At 43.2% G+C, this 22,066-nt stretch overlaps 1 protein-coding gene across 1 annotated transcript in view; it reads left to right on the top strand.

Moving 5' to 3' along the window:
• The window catches only part of LOC126210249 (1,5-anhydro-D-fructose reductase-like), a 72,558-nt gene extending 56,512 nt beyond the window's left edge, over positions 1–16,046 (top strand). The window contains exons 6-7 of the mRNA XM_049939440.1: positions 3,373–3,467; positions 15,842–16,046. Coding sequence (XP_049795397.1) covers positions 3,373–3,467; positions 15,842–15,884 — 138 coding nt within the window. The 3' untranslated portion in view covers positions 15,885–16,046. The remainder of the gene's footprint in view (positions 1–3,372; positions 3,468–15,841) is intronic.
• Positions 16,047–22,066: the final 6,020 nt, after the last annotated feature.

The raw sequence follows: 22,066 nt of genomic DNA, 5'->3' as shown, positions 1-22,066 counted from the left end.
TGTCAAACGGACTTAGGTTGTAATAGTTAAGCTGACATAGGCAAGCTTTCACAAGATAGAGTAGCATGCAGGGTGCATCAAACCAGTTTTCAGACAGAACATAAAAACAACAGCAGCACCTTTATTCCATATTTCTTAGGCTAGTTTTTGTTCTTTCCCATCAACACTCACATGCTTTTTTTATGGACCGACAAATAATACTAATATAATATATTATGTATAGATTATCTTTTTGTCAACTATGATTTGCAGACAGGCACAACAAAAAGACACTTACTCATTAGCTTTTGGCGAAAGCCTTGTTCAGTAAAGGAAATACACATACATTTATGTACACAAGTGAGCACACATCGTGCACACATGACTGCCATCTCTGGCAACTTGGACCGGAATCCAACTGTCACATAAAAAGGAAGCAGTAATCTGGAGGGGGTGGGGAAAGGGGAAGGGAACAGCAGAAGGGAGGAGGGCGGGGGGGGGGGGGTGAGGAATGCTGTCTGGCAGAGTGAGCAGGGACTTGACTGATAAGAGGTGCAGTGTGTCGGGAGGCTGTGGGGCAGAGAGGTGGGGAGGGCAGGAAAGATTAGTGGGTGCCATGGCAGAGGTTGGTATGTGAAAGAGGGTGAGGGGATGAGAATATGGAGGGGGGGGCTGTTGGGTGAAGGCTTTGGACACAGTAGGTTGCCGTAGGTTGAGGCCAGGATAATTTCGGGAGCGGAGAATGTGTTGTGAGGACAACTCCCATTTGCACAGTTCAGAAAAGCTGGTGGTGGAATGGAAATCGAGCATGTTATGTTCCGCTACAGGTTGCACCACTTTGGCAATATCTGTGCATCCTGGTGGACAGCGGGTCGGTAGTGGTACCGTCGTAAAAGGCTGTACAGTGTCTGCAGCAGAACTGGTATGTGATGAAGCTGCTTTCACAGGTGGCCTCACCTCTGATGGGATTGGATACACCTGTGACAGGACTGGAGTAGGGGGTGCTGTGTCGGTGGATTGGCAAGTCTCGCTCCGGTGTCTCTTACAGGGATATGATCCTTGTGTTAAGCAGTTGGGAGTGGGAGTGCCATATGTATAGACTAGGATGCTGATGAGGTTGGGTGGCCAATGGAATACCATTTAAGGAGTCGTGGGAAGGATCTCGGGTAGAACATCCCTCATATCAGGGCACAGTGACAAGTAATGTCCTGGCGTACACCTTCACCAGCACACCGGTCGGCACTAGGAAACACTGTGTGGCAGGCGCTGAACTAGGCATGCCTATGATGAGAGAAGAATCAATGCAACTGGGCTACATGCTGGTAACGCATGTGCTTATATTAAAGTGCACCAATCACAAATAACATTGTCTTGATCATTCTACTGTTGTTTTACAATTGCGAGCCCATACCTATTTCTTCATCATTGCTTCAGCTAATGTAGTGATAAGTTCTGTTGTCATAATTAGAAGTGAGCAGCATTAATGAAAGTGATCCAGATTCTGAAGTATCAGCATAATCCCACAATGAGGCAGTTGTCTATGAGGTAATTAGTAATCAAATAAGCAACTGGCAGGGACCTGATGAAACTACACTATTTAATGCTTCGAATGGGTCATTAGTATGGGATGACACTCATATGTGGCAACAGAGTGAAGTGAAAGTGTATTTTATTGTTGTTTAGTTGAAATAAGATTAAACTGTGAATTTTGCTCATACGTGTTTACCTGGGTCACATAAAGACAGCTATTCTTTACAAGTGTACACAGTACATCATGCACCCACTTGTGTTACAAAAAACAGTCCATCTGTTTCTTGCAAAGGTATTTGTCTCAAGTACAGTAGCTTTATACAAAGTGGAACATTGTGATAAGCAGTTAAGCAATAAGAAAACAAAAGCTTCTGAAATGGGGCAATACAGTAGAAGGCTGAAGACTAGATAGGTGCATCAAACATCTAATGAGGACATACTGAATGAAATTGGGCATAAAGATATTTGTGTCACAACTTGACTACAAGAAGGGATCAGTTGATAGGACGAATCCTGAGGAGTCAAGAAACTGTCAGTCTTAAGACGAAAGTGCGGTAAGTAAAAATTGTAGAGGGAGACCGAGGACTCACTACAGTAAACAGGCTCGAGTGGATATAGGCTGCAGTCATTACGCAAAGATGGAGGGGCTAGACTAGCACGGACAGCTGCGTCAAACCGGGGTCCAGTCTGAAGAGTACAGCAGTGACACCCAAGTGAGGTGCTCAGTTGTCGGTGTGCACCATAGAGCGAGCATCTCAAAAACGGTGAAGCTCGTTGGCTGTTCGTGTGCTACTGTCGTGAGCATCTGTGGAAAGCGGTCGAAGAATGCCGAAACCACACGTAGGTGACAAGAAGTTGCACGTCTGTACCTCGTCACAGAACGTAGGGATTGGGGACCTGCCCACTCTCTAAAGCAGGACAGATGGCAATCTGCTGCAGACCTAATGACAGAGTACAGTGCTGGCAGAGGCACAAGTGTTTCGGAGAACACTGTTCAGTGCGCAGTGTTGAACACGGTATTTGGCAGCAGAGGGCCCATAAGTGTTCCCACGTTGACCCAACGACATCATCAGTTACGATTACAGAGGGCACGACACCATTGAGACTGGACTGCGGATCAGTGGAATCGAGTCGCTCGGTCAGTTGAATCCTGTTTTTTGTTAAAGCAGATTGATGGTCGTGTCCAGTCAAAGAGCTGCTTGAAACGTGCAGTGCACCACGGACACAGGCCAATGGGAGCACTATTGTGTTATGGGGGACATTCACCTGGGCTTCTGTGGGAACCCAGGACCTGCATTAGTAATCGAAATCACTGTGACAACTGTAGACTACGTGAACGCTGTTAGGGACCGATTGAAACCCCTTACGCCTGATGTCTCGCTCGACAGCGACGGCATCTTCCGGCGGGATATCTGTCCGTGCCACACGGCCAGAATTGTGCTTCGATGGTTTTAGGAGCGTGACAGTGAACTCGAGATGATGTCTTGGCCATCAAATTTGGCTTTTCCGAATCCGATGGGGATGCTATTGGGTGCCAGCCCCACGCCCACAAACCAATTGCCCTTAAATTATGGAAAGTGTGTGACATGTGCACAAACATCTGTTGTCGCAAACCTTTAGAAAGTACTTGTTGAATCCGTGACGTGCAGAATCGCTGCCGAATTGCATTCCAGAAGTGGACCAATGGGCTTTTAGATAGGTGATCGTAATGTTTTAACTCGTCAGTGTATGAGAATTGAGCTGTCATCCACATAGGAGCTCTGGGTTCTGAGAGTACCTGAGCACAGTATTCCCTTAAAACTGCATAGCTGTTATGCTGAATAGTACTAAGTGAGTAGGATGAACACGTTCTGTAACTTGCAGGTGTTCGACTTTGAGCTGTCTCCAGAAGACACGGACATGCTGGAGCGCCTGGATAAGGGACCTGCAGGGCGACAAGTCCGGCGCCACATTCCGGAGTAAGTCCTAAGTTCAGTTTATTTCAAATCACACCATTTTCAGAAACTTAAAATTTTAATTTCTTAAACTTTACCAATGATTCATTGTCATCTTGTAGAACTGGGTGTATTGCTGGTGGCTCGCATCTTCCCAAAATGATATTTTGATGTCATATCGTGGTGTCGTCATCAGGTGTTTCCTGAGACTGATCAATTTGCTGGCTGGGTCCCATATTTATGCCCGGGCACTGCTCGGTGTTTACCGTGCTGTCCACACTCACTGTGGCTGTTTCTTTCAGTGGTATCCATCTCGAGGCATTCCATATTCCGACTGCACCTGTTGCGGTTGTCTTCCACAGTGGCAGCCATTCCGTGGCATCTGCATTAGGTCCGAACCCAGCAGGCACATTTATAGTACTACCCTGGAGCTGTAGACATTTCTTGTGCTGTTATGACCACAGCAGCTTTCTCTCACGGCCATATCACCCTCCTGGTGTTCTGGATTCAGAACACACTTGCGAGATGTGCTTCCTGCACCATCAGGCTGCGTGTTATGTCTGCACATACTGCACTAATTTCATGCGGTGGTAGCCGCTGTCAAGTGTTCCGTATTACATGTGATCCCAAGTTGTGTAATGTGTGAGGTTTCAGGTCATTTAAGTTGTTTCCTATCTGTTCAGTGACCTCTATGGCTGTCCCCCAAGGATGTAATTGCCACCTGGTACTCTGTATGAGGCATGATACTGCTAATTATGCCACCAGTCATCTGAGGCTCATTACTGGACCAGGTAACTTTTCCCAGTGTTTCTGCAGTAGTTCCAAAGGTGGATTCTGTGCTGTACTGAGCTGGTATCTTGTTTCCCAGTTTGATCAGGTTCTCTACCATCTTTATTTCAATAGATTCACTGATGGCACTATCCCATAATCTGAGGGTTTGAGCCAGGTTCTTGGTTTTGTCATACTTCATGGCACATTAAAGTTCCAGGCATTGTTCTGCTACTGCTGATTTAGTGGCCTGTCTGGTACATCTACATCTACATCTACATCTACATCTACATGATTACTCTGCAATTCACATTTAAGTGCTTGGCAGAGGGTTCATCGAACCACAATCATACTATCTCCCTACCATTCCACTCCCGAACAGCGTGCGGGAAACGAACACCTAAACCTTTCTGTTCGAGCTCTGATTTCTCTTATTTTATTTTGATGATCATTCCTACCTATGTAGGCTGAGCTCAACAAAATATTTTCGCATTCGGAAGAGAAAGTTGGTTACTGAAATTTCGTAAATAGATCTCGCCGCGACGAAAAACGTCTTTGCTTTAATGACTTCCATCCCAACTCGCGTATCATATCTGCCACACTCTCTCCCCTGTTACGTGATAACACAAAACGAGCTGCCCTTTTTTGCACCCTTTCGATGTCCTCCGTCAATCCCACTTGGTAAGGATCCCACACCGTGCAGCAATATTCTAACAGAGGACGAACAAGTGTAGTGTAAGCTGTCTCTCTAGTGGACTTGTTGCATCTTCTAAGTGTCCTGCCAATGAAACGCAACCGTTGGCTTGCCTTCCCCACAATATTATCTATGTGGTCTTTCCAACTGAAGTTGTTTGTAATTTTTACACCCAGGTACTTAGTTGAATTGACAGCCTTGAGAATTGTACTATTTATCGAGTAATCTAATTCCAACAGATTTCTTTTGGAAATCATGTGGATCACCTCATACTTTTCATTATTTAGTGTCAACTGCCACCTGCCACACCATACAGCAATCTTTTCTAAATCGCTTTGCAACTGATACTGGTCTTCGGATGACCTTACTAGACGGTAAGTTACAGCATCATCTGCGAACAACCTAAGAGAACAGCTCAGATTGTCACCCAGGTCATTTATATAGATCAGGAACAGCAGAGGTCCCAGGACGCTTCCCTGGGGAACACCTGATATCACTTCAGTTTTACTCAATGATTTGCCATCTATTACTATGAACTGCGACCTTCCTGACAGGAAATCATGAATCCAGTCGCACAACTGAGACGATACCCCATAGGCCCACAGCTTGATTAGAAGTCGCTTGTGAGGAATGGTGTCAAAAGCTTTCCGGAAATCTAGAAATACGGAATCAACTTGAGATCCCCTGTCGATAGCGGCAATTACTTCGTGCGAATAAAGAGCTAGCTGCGTTGCACAAGAACGATGTTTTCTGAAACCATGCTGATTATGTATCAATAGATCGTTTCCTTCGAGGTGATTAATAATGTTTGAATACAGTATATGCTCCAAAACCCTACCGCAAACCGACGTCAATGATATAGGTCTGTAGTTCGATGGATTACTCCTACTACCCTTCTTAAACACTGGTGCGACCTGCGCAATTTTCCAATCTGTAGGTACAGATCTATCGGTGAGCGAGCGGTTGTATATGATTGCTAAGTAGGGAGCTATTGTATCAGTGTAATCTGAAAGGAACCTAATCGGTATACAATCTGGACCTGAAGACTTTCCCGTATGAAGCGATTTGAGTTGCTTCGCAACCCATAAGGTATCCACTTCTAAGAAACTCATGCTAGCAGCTGTTCATGTTTCAAATTCTGGAATATTCCATTCGTCTTCCCTGGTGAAGGAATTTTGGAAAACTGCATTCAATAACTCCGCTTTAGCGGCACAGTCATCGGTAACAGTACCATTGGCACTGCACAGCGAAGGTATTGACTGCGTCTTGCCACTTGTGTACTTTACATACGACCAGAATTTCTTCGGATTTTCTACCAAATTTCGAGACAATGTTTCATTGTGGAACCTATTAAAGGCATCTCGCATTGAAGTCCATGCCAAATTTTGCGCATCTGTAAATTTTAGCTAATCTTCGGGATTTCGCGTTCTTCTGAACTTTGCATGCTTTATCCGTTGCCTCTGCAACAGCGTTCGGACCTGTTTTGTGTACCACGGGGGATCAGTTCCATCTCTTACCAATTTATGAGGTATGAACCTCTCAATTGCTGTTGCTACTATTTCTTTGAATTTGAGCCACATCTCATCTACATTTGCATAGTCAGTTCAGAAGGAATGGAGATTGTCTCTTAGGAAGGCTTCTAGTGACACTTTATCTGCTTTTTTAAATAAAATTATTTTGCGTTTGTTTCTGGTGGATTTGGAAGAAGTGGTATTGAGCCTAGCTACAATGACCTTGTGATCACTAATCCCTGTATCAGTAATGATGCTCTCTATTAGCTCTGGATTGTTTGTGGCTAAGAGGTCAAGTGTGTTTTTGCAACCATTTACTATTTGCGTGGGTTCGTGGACCAACTGCTCGAAATAATTTTTGGAGAAAGCATTTAGGACAATCTCGGAAGATATTTTCTGCCTACCACTGGTTTTGAACAAGTATTTTTGCCAACATATCGAGGGAAGGTTGAAGTCCCCACCAACTATAACCGTATGAGTGGGGTATTTATTTGTTACGAGACTCAAATTTTCTCTGAACTGTTCAGCAACTATATCATCGGAGTCTGGAGGTTGGTAGAAGGAGCCAATTATTAACTTAGTTCGGCTGTTAAGTATAACCTCCACCCATACCAATTCGCACGGAGTATCTACTTCGACTTCACTACAAGATAAACCACTACTGACAGACACAAACACTCCACCACCAATTCTGCCTAATCTACCTTTCCTGAACACCGTCTGAGACTTCATAAAAATTTCTGCAGAAGTTACCTCTGGTGTTCCTTACACCTTATGTCCATTATTGTGGTGCTTTCACCAATTTGAGACATATTGCATTCACATTCGCAGCATCATCGCAGACAGAATGGGGAATGCCTCGAGATGGATACCATGACAAGAAGCAGTGACAGTGGGTTGGTCAACAAAGTGACCAGTCTCAGGAAACACATGATGAAGACACCGAGTTACAACATCCAAATTTTCGTTATTAGTTAAATCTTGAACAGGTTACTCTTTCTTCTTGAAGTATACAAGCAGTTTGGCATATTGGCAATAGTATCACAGTACATATACTCCACTGTGAAGTTTTTGTCAACAGGAAATCACAAGTAGAGCATAACAGAAACATTCTCAGATATGATACTAGATGGAGAAATGACTCACCTTATCTGATATTCCCTCTCTGGAGACATTATCTTGTAGAAGCATTGTCTGTGCATGCAGAGACACTTGCATGTTTGCACGAAGCTGAAGTTTAATACTTGTAGTACCACAGCTACTGCCAGTGTTTCCTGGATGATCCTCAGCAGATGAACTGGATGAGAGAGTCCCAAAACAGCTCCCCCCCCCCCCCCCCCTTTCTCCACAATCTACCCCATGTCCACTCCCACAGCATTCCCCAATTCCCTTGATAGAAAACCTAAGGTGTGATGCAATGCATATTTAGAGTGCGTGGCATGTGGGAAGATGTATCATTAATGGAACCTCAGAGATGCTGGGTGATTTCCCTGTGTAATTAGGCTTGCAGCGTGTGGGATTCTGTGGTGACGAACAAATAAATCCCCAATTCTCATAGGACCATAATGGATAACATGAAACAAAACACAATGAAAGATGAGGCTTCGAACATACAGACACTGGGGCTGAAACCTATGATGGAAGCTGTTTCCACAAATGGATCAGGTGACAGACCAGTCGAAGAAGTGGAAGCGGTCACTGAGAATTTGGACCAGTTCTGGATAAGATCCTTGTCTGGGTCGCAGAGGAGGAATTTCTCAAAGAACAAACAGAAAAGGAAGGTAAAGAATGGCTTCCTAAACGTAAATAGAGGGAATTAAAAGGTCTTGAAACTAGGAGCTCCAAAAAAAGACTTCCTCAGAGTGAAGGAGGTAATCAGACCCCTTCTGCCTCTATGATGGGAACAAGTGAACAGGGGAGGAGTCTAATACTCCCATTTCTCAGACAAATATGGAAACACTCCTATACTACTGCAGTCTCTGTTTTCAGAAGGGTGGTTATCCAACAGGGACATTCACTGGTCAGCATTACCTCACAGGAGATGGAGCTTTTTCAAGTGGATGTCTCCGGTACAGTTGGTGGGGACACAAGACCAGGATCCAAATTCAGGTCAATCTGTCTGGACAAAGGTGCCTGTATCTTGGTTGGCGAGAGGATGGAAACGATGGATCTGCTTAAGGAGATGGTGCCTACGATATCTCCGTGGCAGGAGGCACATGTTGCTGGTCAAGACAGCAGCTGAGCTCTTCAGGACTCTGCTTGACAAAAGTGGTGTAGAACCGAAAGGTCTCGACAAGGACCACAGGGTAATCGTGTGAAAGGTTATATCAAATGGCCAATGCTTGTGGTGGAAGTCAGCTAATAATCCCTGGTGACAATGTGAGAACAGGACCTGAAATTGTACCTAGGGTTCTCACAGGTTGCTGTCAGGATAATCAGGGACATCGGAAGCAACTATGGTGGTAAGTTTGACACTGCTGGTGTTGCAGATAAACGTGCAACATAGTAAAGGGGCAGCTGCCACTTAGTGTTGTCATCTGCAAAGACAGGAGGTGGACATGGCTCTAATCAAGAAACCCTTTCTATATAAAGGTGACATTTCAGGCCTTGGGAAACTAGAGGTAAGTTGATTTATGCTAGAAATCTTAAGAAACCCTAGAACATGCATTTATGTCAAAAATAGAATTTAACTCATATCAGTGGAAGGCTTTGCTCCAGGGATTTGGTGACCATCAGGATGAAACAATGTGAGGAAGAAATTATGAGGGAAATCATATTGGCCTCAGCTTACCTTCTTTATGAGGACAGTACTCCTCCCTCCCAGGAAGTGAGGAGACGGGTAGACAGCTGCTCAAGCAGAATGAACGACTGTTGTTTGGTTCTGATGTCAGTGGCCACAACCTGGTGTGGGAAAACAGCGATGCCAACAGCTGAGCACGTACTTGAGTTTCTACTAGAGAATAATTTGGAAATCTTCAGGAACAGAAGAAGGGAAGAAACAATTGACATAACTTTTGGGTCTACTCTAATGGGTAGTTACGTCAAACAGCGCTGTGTGTGAATGTAGACATCCTCATCTGGCCACAGTAGCATTGCTACCCACCTAGTGTTGAGCAGTGTTGCCCTGTAATTTAAAGTACTGTCCAGGATCCTGGGTAAAGGGTCTTGTGACACACTTTTATCCTACCTTGTACAGATTTTGTGAATCATGCCAATGAAGAGAAAAAAATCCCTATAGATGATTCAAAATACACATTTGCATGTAAAATTAGGGATTATCGGGTAGTTAAGTTGCCACCACATTTTCCATCCAGTTTGAACATTTTAGGATTAGGAAGGATTGGTATTTGAAAAAGATATTTCGTCCTCTCTCTAATAATGAAGACAGTTCATCAACTTCATCTGTTCTGCAGCAGAAAGTTAAAAAACATATGGCTTTGAACAAAGACTGGTTAGAAAACAAAGATTTTTCTATGTCGTTGATGAAAGCAAATGACTTCACAATAAAGTGTTTCATTTGCCCCTCCATGTTTTAGATAAAATTTGAAGGAAGATAAGATAGTCATCAGAAAACACAAAACTCATCCTGGCATAACAGAAGAATCATAAAAATACAACAGTCACAACTTTCTTTGGAAGAAACGTATGTGTGAAGAAGATGGTGTAACACATTCTGAAGTTGCACCTGGTTACCACAGTGTACAGTGTGACCTTAGGTACAAGTCTCATTGCTGTGTCAAATGAAATTGTATCATTTTTTGTTTCCAGACAGTAATATTCCACCTGAAATTTTGTGTGGAAGAACTTAGGCAATGGCTATCACAGAAAACGTACCTGTCCCACACATTCAAGATGTAATCATAGGCGAACTTCGTAAAGCCTATTTTTCTGCATCTTCAAATACTTCAGACTGAGGAAATACAAAAGCTTTTCCTTGCACGGTTCAGTATTTTGATGTTAACTACAAGATATGTCAGAGACTGCTAAATTTTTATGGAGATTCCAAAGAAATGTGCAGGTATTTCCCATGCAATTCAGAACATTACAATATATAATGGCTTTCATCCGAGTAAGTAAGTGCATACAGTGCTGACATTGCATCAGAAAACTATGGCAAAACCAGTTCGGTTTTTGTCTTACTGAAAAATGGAAATCCATCCATTTTGATGGCTAATTGCAACTGCTAGGTCATAAATACTACTATAAAACATGATCTTAACACACATCATTATGATGTAGAGGCTCTACTTCTCAAAATCTGCAGTGAGTTGGCTCTTCTGCTTCAAATGTTCAGTCACTGAGAGAATTTCCAGAGTTTGTGGAAGTGGAATTTAAGGAAATATTACAAAATGTCCATACAAGCTGGCTGTTGCTACTTCCTGCAATTGACAGACTTGTATACTTCTGTTATGCCATCAAGTAATATTTTATTTCAAATGGCAAGAAGGATTCTTGAAGATTGATTTGGCAGTTTGTGACATCAAATGGGGAGCATGATGCTGGAGAAACTGAAAATTCAACTCCTGAATTACATTTTGTTTTCTGCAGCACACGTTGCCTTTGTTTGAAACTGCTGTTAGAAAACTGCAAAACAACTCAGTTGCTTTCCTTGTGTTGGACAGAATAAGGGAACTTTTTGCTTTCTGCAATATACTTATAAGCTAGAGAGCGGGAAACAAAATAAATTCTTAGAAAAGAAAGTCCATGAAAGCCTGGAGAAAATACCTTTGAAAATGATGCATAATTTTTCTTGTCACATTACATTGATCATTTGTGGTAAAACTATGACTTTTCTTAGAACCTTGTGTTTAGTCTGCTTGCACATTTTTTGTTTAAAGAACAAGAAGTGTTTCATCTGCAATGACAGTATGTTTTGAAGGTTACAACAAATTTAATCTCAACCTGGATGAAAATCAGATATACACCAAGTTCTGTGTTTTGCAGAATGCATATGCTAGACGTGATAAAGGTAAACCAGAAGACCAGATTTTGGCAGGTTTCTGTAAGCAGCAGACCACAGTTGACTTCACCCATTTGCAATTGCTCTAGCTTACATCATTCATGTTTTCAATTCCTACCAGTGACTCATTTGCTAAAAGAATCTTCAGTAAAACAAAGAACCAGTGATCAGAAGAAAGAAATCGGATGCCCATGACCTTAGTGAATTTTTTAAGGGAACTTAAAATAAAAGTGAACTTTTGTGAAAGATGTGGTGACTTCACGAATTTTCTGAAGGGCAGAAGGGAAGCAGCAAAGAGCAACATAAAATATGCATTCATAAATGGACATTTTCTTCAATATTTTTTCTCTCTGTTTCTTATCTGAACTTTGAATTGAACTTAATACATTGGTTGTAAATGTTCATTTAAAAATTCATTTCATGTTAAATGTCAAATCTATACTTTACAAATAAGCTTTTCTTTCTTATTTTTGTGTTAACACAATATTAAAACTAAATTTTATGACTTTAGAAATTATAGTTACAATAAATTGGCTCCATTACTAACAATATTTGTAGTAAACTATTAGCATTTACATCTCTCTGTATGTTCAAGAAGTTGTCCAGTTTAGTGTTTCTCGAAAGGTGAATCCTTAGATCACATGTAAATTAAGTTTAAAGTTGAAATGGGTGTTAAACAGAGCATCGTCTATAGGAATCCTAGGAAGATGCACAAGGACTCATACAGGAAGGACTTTAATTCATGCTTATCTGAAGTCAAAACTTCAATAAGGAACCCAGTAGACTGAGGAAATTCCTGACACAAATCCGAGAATGGCCAGGAGAGCGATGTGCTGACCACCTGCCCCTCCGTATCCACATCCACTGATGCCTATCGATCAAGGTCGACACTGTGGTCAGTCGGTGCCATTGTGCCTTTCGAGGCTTGTTTGGACAGAGATTGAGGAAATGGCAGATGCAGTGGTATCTGCCATTGTGACCTCACATTTAGAAAACTGCCCAATCACCAAGAAGTGCACAAACAAAGATTTACCTTGGTGGAACAACAATAAAGAATTGCAAAGGAAGCAGGTAAGAAGACTGTTTAACTAAAAGGAAGAAAGGACAACAGATAAAATATCGGTCAGCTCTTGCTAAATATAATCTTGCAATCGAGCGAGAGAAGCGTATCTTCCTGGCAGGTGTTCTCTGAGGAAGTGAAAGGTACAGCTATTTGTGCTAGACTTCTTAAAATCCTCACTAGAATAGTGACTAATCCAGGAGCTACCCTAAGGAAGGACGGTGAGAACACGAGGATGGCGAGGGAGATGCCGGACGTGCTCCTCGAGACACACTTCCTTCGTGCACTCTGGCAGATCTCTCAGAACAGGTCTCTGAGAGCCACAGGTGTACACAAAATCAAAGGGAAAACTGGGAATCTGCCAGAGAATGTGTCGTTTTCAAAAAAGTCCAGTGGGCATTCGGAACCTTTCAGTGATGCAAGTCTCCACTCCCCGATGGAATCTTTCCAGCTCTACTGTAACAAGAAGGAGAGGGTTTAATTAATTTCCTATGTTGACTATTTAGGGTCAACTTAGTGACAGGAATCATTCCTAATGCTTGGAGGAGAGTGAGGGTTGTTCTAATTCCTGATTCAGAGAGCACTGATCATACAAAGGCTAAGGATATGAGACTGACCAGTAGGTCCTCTTTTGTTCTAAAGACACTAGAAAAACAGGTTAGGGGAGAAGAGATCAACTGAGGTTCCTCTGCATGTAAACCAAAATGCACATTGACAGCACGTCACCAGCTTCTCGTGAGTGTGAAAAAAGCTCTACACTTTCATGAAACAGCTCTCTACATCTTACTAGATATCGAATAGTCTTTTAGTGATACAACCTCAGAATCCACGGTTAGAGCATTGAAGAACATGGCAGATGGTTCAAAATGGCTCTGAGCACTATGAGACTTAAAATCTGAGGTCATCAGTCCCCTAGAACTTAGAACTACTTAAACCTAACTAACCTAAGGACATCACACACATCCGTGCCCGAGGCAGGATTCGAACTTGTGACCGTAGCGGTCGCGCGGTTCCAGACTGAAGCGCCTAGAACCGCTCGGCCACTCCGGCCGGCCGTGGCAGATGGATTAAGACCATTCTGCGTAGAAGAAAGGTAGAAGCCAGCATCGTGAATGAAAAAATGTTTATCAGCACCATCAGGGGATGTCTGCAAAGGGCGGTTCTGCCCCCACTACTGTGGAACCCAGAGGTGAATAAACTCATTGAGTTGAGGCTACTTTTGCCAAGGATACGCAGATGGCTTAGTCATGGTAACAGGATCTAATTGTCAGTCCCAAGAAAACTGTTGTAGTACCATTTATGTCAAAGCATAAACAACATACATACTGGAATCTCAGATCCTCAATGAGACCGTAGCAGTAGACAGAGTAATGGAATATCTGGGGATAACCTGGATGCTAAACAGTCATTGACCCCTCACATACAGAAATATGTTGCAAGGTAAAAAGCACTCTTCTGAGCATTAGAAGGGCCTGTGGTAAACAATGTGGTGCAAACGTCAGGAGGGTGTACTGGATATACACAACTGCAATAAGACCTATGATAATTTATGGGCCTACAGTGTGGTGGAATAAAGTAGAACAGAAGAGGGCTGATAAGGAGCTTGACAAAGTGCAGAGACTCACCTGGTTAGCTATAAACTGGCAAGAACTAGAGCCTATTACGATACCCAGAAACTTATTCCAGTATTGTGAGTGTGGTAAATATAGGAATGGTCAGGGAAATTCCAGCTGATCGTACAGAAACTTCCAGCTGCCTTAATAAACCTTTCAATATAACAATTGGAGGAAGGGAGCAGAGGATGACGAAACCATTACACCTTACAGAAGACAGTCTGGTTTACTGACAGACTGAAAACAGACAAAGACACTGAGGCCAAAGTATACAGGTTACATCCTAGACCAGAGAGCATTCTTTCTAGCCACAGTATACCAGGCAGGAATATTCACTATCAGAGCACGTACGGAGGAGAATTTGTGTAGGTGCTACGAGAATCGTAGCGCCCGAATTATTCAGACAGCCGAGCAGCTCTGAAGTCATTTCAGCCCCTGAAAAAGATCAAACTTTCATTGCAGAATGGTATGAAGATCTTGTGAGACAAGAGAAAAGTAACAGGGTAAACCTGCTGTGGGTGCCCGGTCACTCAGGAATCAATGGCAATAGACAAGCTGCTAGACTGGCCGGAGAGGCAAAATACTCCATTTATTGTACTGCAACCTATTCTATCACTGTAGTAATGGTAAAATCAGAACTACGTAGCTGGATCAGGATACAACAGTTAGAATATTGGACCATGATCCAGAAACAAAAATGTGGCAAGCTAATGGTGCCAAAGCCATGCTTCTATAATCCTGGATTTGAACAGGGGACAGATTAAGCTCATGATAGGACCAATGACTGGCTATGAGCTATTGAAGGAAAATCCTGCACATGATGGGTATAGAGGAAAAAGCCCCCTTTTTTTATTTTTTTTTTTTTTTGAGCAACAATGTTGTCCCTTTTCTAGTTGGTTCCCTTTGTCAGCTATACACAAGCGCAGTCATTTCCAGACTCGGTAGCAGCGCTGGGAGGCTTCAGCTCATATGGCCTTTAATATGTCTGTCACATTCTTTTGAATGTTCCTCAGAGTCCCACAGTGATACCATTTTAAGAGATTTTTCAGTTTTGGGTAAAGAAGGACTCAGATAAGATGAATAGAGGAGCTGTAGAAAAACGGGAATGCCTTTTGTGGTAGAAAATTCTGACAGAAGTGGCTCTGTGACATGGGCGATTATCATAATACAGCATTCACTTGTCTGCAGTGCCCGGTCTCACTTGAGTCACTCTCTTCCTGAGCCTTTTGAGGATATCTTTGTGAAACACTTGGTTGACTGCCTGGAGGCACACTCTCACAAGAGCACATACACTTTTGACATTTTTGTTGATTTTTTAAGTTGAAGGTCTCCGTGAGTGAGGTTCATCATCAACATGAGCTAGCGTTCCAAAAATGGCTTGCGCCAGTGAAAAACTTTTAATCTCGATAAAGAATGTTTTTCGTACGCCTGTTTCAACTTTTCAAATGTCGTACATGTGGATTCCCTAAGTTTAACACAAAGTTGATGGCATAACTGTGCTCTAAATTCTATTGTTCCATTTTTGTAAGACACAACAAAAACGCAAGTTCTCTGATGTTGCTCTCAAAAGTCACGTGGCGGCTGTATGTAGGTGAAACTCAGACTGTGTGCCTGGAAGGGATGAACCCACCGGTCTACACAAGTAGAACTATACAGCCTTGCCGAGATTTACGTGATGACACTTGCCGAGTAGAGATGTAGACTGATTACTCGGGATGCCCTACCTCCTCCCAGTCAATAAAACATTTCATCTAGTCTGTTGTGTTTTATGTTCTTTGATCTCGAATTACAGAATGGCAAACCATCCAGAATATCCTTACAATGAGCGCTACTAGTTCAGAGAGAAGAGCATGACAGACGAACATGTACGGACGTCTCTCTTCCGAAGATTGTAGAGCCATCTGGGGAGAAGCGTGCAGGAAGGAAAACGGCTCTGGAAAACTAATTGTAAAAAGAAATGAAAAAGAACTGCCACTGTTTTTGTATCAATAAAGAAAGAGTAGTGATTAGACCTAGTCCTATTTCTGAATTTCCTAAGTACCTAACCTTTTCAACTTCAGTTTCAAGCAGCAGTTTAACCTAGGAACATGTCTATCAAAACACAAATACATGCCAAGACAAAATTGCTACTAGTTATCATCATAAAACAAGTGACAGACTGCAAATTATGACAAAGTATTAGAATGACAGCCGAGAACAACATATTACAGGGTGTTAAGCATCCTATTTTACTAGACTGTATTTTGTCCATGAATGCAGTTACAATGTTGAGGCAGATTTTTACTTCTTGATCATTTATAAAGTGATCAAGAAGGATATCCTTTTAATGTTTTTCATTTGTTCATGTCAGGCAAACTGCACCTTGTTACATCCACTACTCACCACAACAACGTAAAAATTGCCCTATTACTACTAATATGACCACGGTCACAGTTACATATACATCTTGACAATGCACTCAATTTTAGGAATTGTTGCAATGTATGTTATAGATAAATTACAATGAAAGAAGATGCCGTCTGAGATGTGGATTTGAAGACTGATGGAAAACATAATAGTCAGTGGGAGTTAAGGAGACGAAGTTTTAAGAAATAAGAACATTTTTGTGCTATCTCGAATGAATTTGACGGGCAACTTTGTTAGCCTTACTAAACGCCGGTGTTAATAGCAACAATGATTTAAGGAACGCCTTTCTCTTCACGTAGAGTGCTACTGGAACAGACCGTGTTGTACTTTGTTCGACTCACCCCGTTCAGTGTGACTGTCGGGACACTTGTCAGCGGAGGACTCAAGTCTTTCGTGGTGTTCCCGTACGCCCTCATCAGTTCGCTACCAGCTGTACCGTTTGCGCACTCGGAAATGGTTGGGAACGGCAGGCCCAAACTCGCCAGCACACTGCAAGAAGAAAAAAAAAAAGACACACAAAAGTATGTCAGTAAAAATATTATAATCAGAAAGTGAAGTGGCTGTGCAAGCATGCAACTGCTCAGCAACCACTGCAAAACGACTGCGTGCTATTAGATTACTTTTTTTTTTTTTTAAAAAAAGCATAAACTAAACTTCAGTACATACAACGCAGCAGTAAATACATTAGCAGAACTGAAAATTACTGTGGACTCTTCAGAGGGAACTGTAGGGGCTCACTGTATTTACGCACACGACGTTCTTGGAACCGCTTGGATCTGCGTAACTCCGTCAGCAGAAGGTAGATGAAGCTGTCGCACATAATGTAGTCTTTAGAAAGCTGAGCAGGTCGCAAGGCAGTAAGTCATTAACTGAACACAAAATGACTTCATTGATCCAAAATGAAGCGTTTTGGCGTGTGCCATGATCGGATAATCTGTCAAAAATAGAGCGTTACATACACTCCTGGAAATGGAAAAAAGAACACATTGACACCGGTGTGTCAGACCCACCACACTTGCTCCGGACACTGCGAGAGGGCTGTACAAGCAATGATCACACGCACGGCACAGCGGACACACCAGAAACCGCGGTGTTGGCCGTCGAATGGCGCTAGCTGCGCAGCATTTGTGCACCGCCGCCGTCAGTGTCAGCCAGTTTGCCGTGGCATACGCAGCTCCATCGCAGTCTTTAACACTGGTAGCATGCCGCGACAGCGTGGACGTGAACCGTATGTGCAGTTGACGGACTTTGAGCGAGGGCGTATAGTGGGCATGCGGGAGGCCGGGTGGACGTACCGCCGAATTGCTCAACACGTGGGGCGTGAGGTCTCCACAGTACATCGATGTTGTCGCCAGTGGTCGGCGGAAGGTGCACACGCCCGTCGACCTGGGACCGGACCGCAGCGACGCACGGATGCACGCCAAGACCGTAGGATCCTACGCAGTGCCGTAGGGGACCGCACCGCCACTTCCCAGCAAATTAGGGACACTGTTGCTCCTGGGGTATCGGCGAGGACCATTCGCAACCGTCTCCATGAAGCTGGGCTACGGTCCCGCACACCGTTAGGCCGTCTTCCGCTCACGCCCCAACATCGTGCAGCCCGCCTCCAGTGGTGTCGCGACAGGCTTGAATGGAGGGACGAATGGAGACGTGTCGTCTTCAGCGATGAGAATCGCTTCTGCCTTGGTGCCAATGATGGTCGTATGCGTGTTTGGCGCCGTGCAGGTGAGCGCCACAATCAGGACTGCATACGACCGAGGCACACAGGGCCAACACCCGGCATCATGGTGTGGGGAGCGATCTCCTACACTGGCCGTACACCACTGGTGATCGTCGAGGGGACACTGAATAGTGCACGGTACATCCAAACCGTCATCGAACCCATCGTTCTACCATTCCTAGACCGGCAAGGGAACTTGCTGTTCCAACAGGACAATGCACGTCCGCATGTATCCCGTGCCACCCAACGTGCTCTAGAAGGTGTAAGTCAAGTACCCTGGCCAGGAAGATCTCCGGATCTGTCCCCCATTGAGCATGTTTGGGACTGGATGAAGCGTCGTCTCACGCGGTCTTCACGTCCAGCACGAACGCTGGTCCAACTGAGGCGCCAGGTGGAAATGGCATGGCAAGCCGTTCCACAGGACTACATCCAGCATCTCTACGATCGTCTCCATGGGAGAATAGCAGCCTGCATTGCTGCGAAAGGTGGATATACACTGCACTAGTGCCGACATTGTGCATGCTCTGTTGCCTGTGTCTATGTGCCTGTGGTTCTGTCAGTGTGATCATGTGATGTATCTGACCCCAGGAATGTGTCAATAAAGTTTCCCCTTCCTGGGACAATGAATTCACGGTGTTCTTATTTCAATTTCCAGGAGTGTATAAAACTACATATGAAATAAAATAAGATAAAATCAGTTACAAAACCAGTACGTGAAGTGACTCTAAACATAAGGCATACACTCTGGCAACAAACGTAAGAGAGTGCGTCATGGTCTTTCTTTCTTTCTTTTTTTTGTTTGGAAATTTGTTGTAAGTTACTATGGGACCAAATTGCTGAGGTCATCGGTCCCTAGGCTTACACACTGCTTAAACTAACTTACGCTAAGGACAACACACACAACCATGCCCTAGGGAGGACTCGCCGCGGACGGGAGGGGGGGGGGGGGGGGAGACGCGCGAACCGTGGCAAGGCGCTCTTAGACCCTGCCCGGCGTCATGGAATAGGATATGGGGCGATCATCACTAAAACAAAGACGTTTTTCGTTCCGGCAGGATCTTCCCACGAAACTTCGATCACCAACTTTCTCCTCCGAATGTGAAATTATTTTCTTGACGCTGGCCTGCCTGGGAAGAAACGATCTTCCTAACGAAGTGAGGGAAATCAGAGCCCGCACGGGAAGAGACAGGTGTTCGTGTCTTCCGCGCGCTGTTCGAGAGTGGAATAAGAGAGAATTGTTGTGAAGATGGTTCTATGAACCCTCTGCCGGACAGTTAAGTGTGACTAGTTTCTTTGAGTGGCCACCCTCTGCAGCAAACACAGAAATATTTGTTTCATAAATAAAAACGCCTTCTTCTCTTGCTGCACTGTGTTTTATTTTCCAGGCGCGTTTCGCCTTTTTTTGACTAAGGCATCATCAGTGGGATTTATAATGATACAGTTAAACAGTGAACTCAAAGCAGTTATGTCTATATTAGTTTTATGTCTACAATAGTGACATAAGACTGATAACGCGACAAAACAAGTGCAAACAAAATGAAAGTGGGAAGGAAAATGTTCGAAACACAAAAGACATGTTCATGTTTCGTAAGTAGCGCTTGCGACCTTCATGTGACCAGATGAGAGGAAACACCGATGCCAACTGAAAACAGGAAGAACCGTAAATAATCACATATTTACATAAAAAGCTAGCAGTGAACTGTTTAGTGATTTAGGAATAAATACATGTCAAAACAAAAGTGTATCATAACTGTATCATTACAGGTACCACTGATGATGCCTTAAAGTGAAAAAAGCCGAAACTCGTCCGAGAAAATAAAACACAGTCCAGAAAGAGAAGGCGTTTTTATTTACAAAACAAATACTTGAGTGTGATTTGCGTAGTATCCATGTAGATGTAGATGTAGATTTAACGGATTTTATACGGGGGAGCCAAAAAGTAAGTTACACATAATTATGGCAGGCCAAATAACGTTTTTGACTGCTGCTCTGCATTTCGAAGTGACACCGATATACGGCACCGTCACGAAGTGTGTGTAAGAAGACGAGCGGAACGCTCTACCAATCGTACAGTTCCTCCACGACAGAAACCCGATACTGTGGCGCACCAGGAACATGTACTCTCCTGTGACAGAGCGCCACTATTACTGAGCAAATCTTATCGCGGAATCTCACGTGCAACTAATTTTCTGGTCAATACGTGATAAAGTTCTGTAAACATTTTTAAATCATGAGGAGATGGGAAATGTGAATCTGAAAGTTAATTTTGCACAAAGATGATGCAAGTTCATATTTATTAACAGTCAGAGTTCACGGACAAAGTTAATTAAGAGAACTTCTGTAAGACAGTTGAAGGGTTTGTTTGGAGTCCGGCATTCCTCACTTACACAGTGTACGGCGGAGATTTTGTGTGTAAGGGAAGTTCAATAGTTTTCATCCGGAGAACGGTCATAACTGTTAGGTAATGAATTTTTTGTTTAGAATATCGAGGAAATGTGGAATTGAGTGATTAACGTTCGCAGGAGTTTACGTTGGAGTAACGCTGCAAGCCAGACGAATTGAGCAGACATTGTTTGACATAAACGGTAAGTAATTTTACTTGGCTGTTATATTTCATGAGCAGACGCTATTTCATTTGATATCATATTTTTCATGCCGTTAAAAACACGTCGTGTGTGCATCTGTAACCGGCTAGGATACTCGGAATTATTTTAAATGATTTAAATAAATAGACGAGATTGGTAGGCGCCATTTTGTATTTCGTGTTGCTAACATCGCAAATCAACTGCAAAGATATCACATCCCAGCTGCATGTCAATGAAAACATCTGTCTTCTACCATCCCTTGGTGTTCTGTGCTTGCTGCCAAATGTTAACGGCTATAGATGAGGCTGGCTGACTGATCACGCTCCGTTTACCGACAGATGCTGTTTCGACAGAATACTTAATGCCTCGCAGAAAACAGTAAAAGTTGTTCGCTGTTTAAAGGTTCGACAATGTGAGTTCCGTGAGGGATACTTAACAAACTAAACTTCAATACTTCTCGCAGTAGGTTATGTGTCCTGCAGTCGTTTGTTGACATCAAATTTTTAAAAATTGGAAAATGTGTTCCTCGTAAGCATTTACCGACAGCTCAATTCAACAAATGTAAATAGACAGTTCTCGAAATTTTAGCGATAAACTTTTAATTCAGTCATATATAATTGGTAATTTCCAAGAATGATTGCCTATCGAAGTCGCGCGTTCCAAACTATATATATCGAACGTGCGGTCCTACATCGATCATGCGTTATGATAAATTATTGATGATCCTCATTTTTATCTATTTTCCGTCGTTCCCTTAGTTGCTCTAAGTTACATACCTTCGTGATTTAATGGCAAAAATGGACTCGTTCCCGTAGTGTACTCATCACATGGCCTTTCACATGACGACAACACCGACAACGAGTAAGTTAAGTCACCTCCCTTGTAATTATAAGTATTTTTGTAGCGGTCTTCTTTTGTCATTGCTGCGGTGATCACCGTAAACCTTCTCATAACGCCCGCCACCACAGTCGCGTGAACGATGTAGGATCACACGTTCGATGTGTATCGTTTGGAACACGCAACTTCCATAGGCAATCATTCTTTGAAATTACCTAAAAGTGATGTAAATAAATATGAAACAGACGATTCCTTGTAATTTCAACAATAAACTTCTATAGCAGCGAACTTACATCGAATGGTTCAAATGGATCTAAGCACTATGGGACTTAACGTCTGAGGTCATCAGTCCCCTAGACTTAGAACCACGTAAACCTAACTAACCTAAGGACATCACGCACATCCATGACCGAGGCAGGATTTGAACCTGCAACCGTAGCAGCCGCGTGGTTCCGGACTGAAGCGTCTA

This window comes from Schistocerca nitens, chromosome 10 (genome assembly GCF_023898315.1).
Source record: "Schistocerca nitens isolate TAMUIC-IGC-003100 chromosome 10, iqSchNite1.1, whole genome shotgun sequence".
In the NCBI taxonomy this organism is placed as follows: Eukaryota; Metazoa; Arthropoda; class Insecta; order Orthoptera; family Acrididae; genus Schistocerca; species Schistocerca nitens.
The sequence above is the reverse complement of the archived record's forward strand: the minus strand, read 5'-3'. Positions and strand labels throughout refer to the sequence as shown.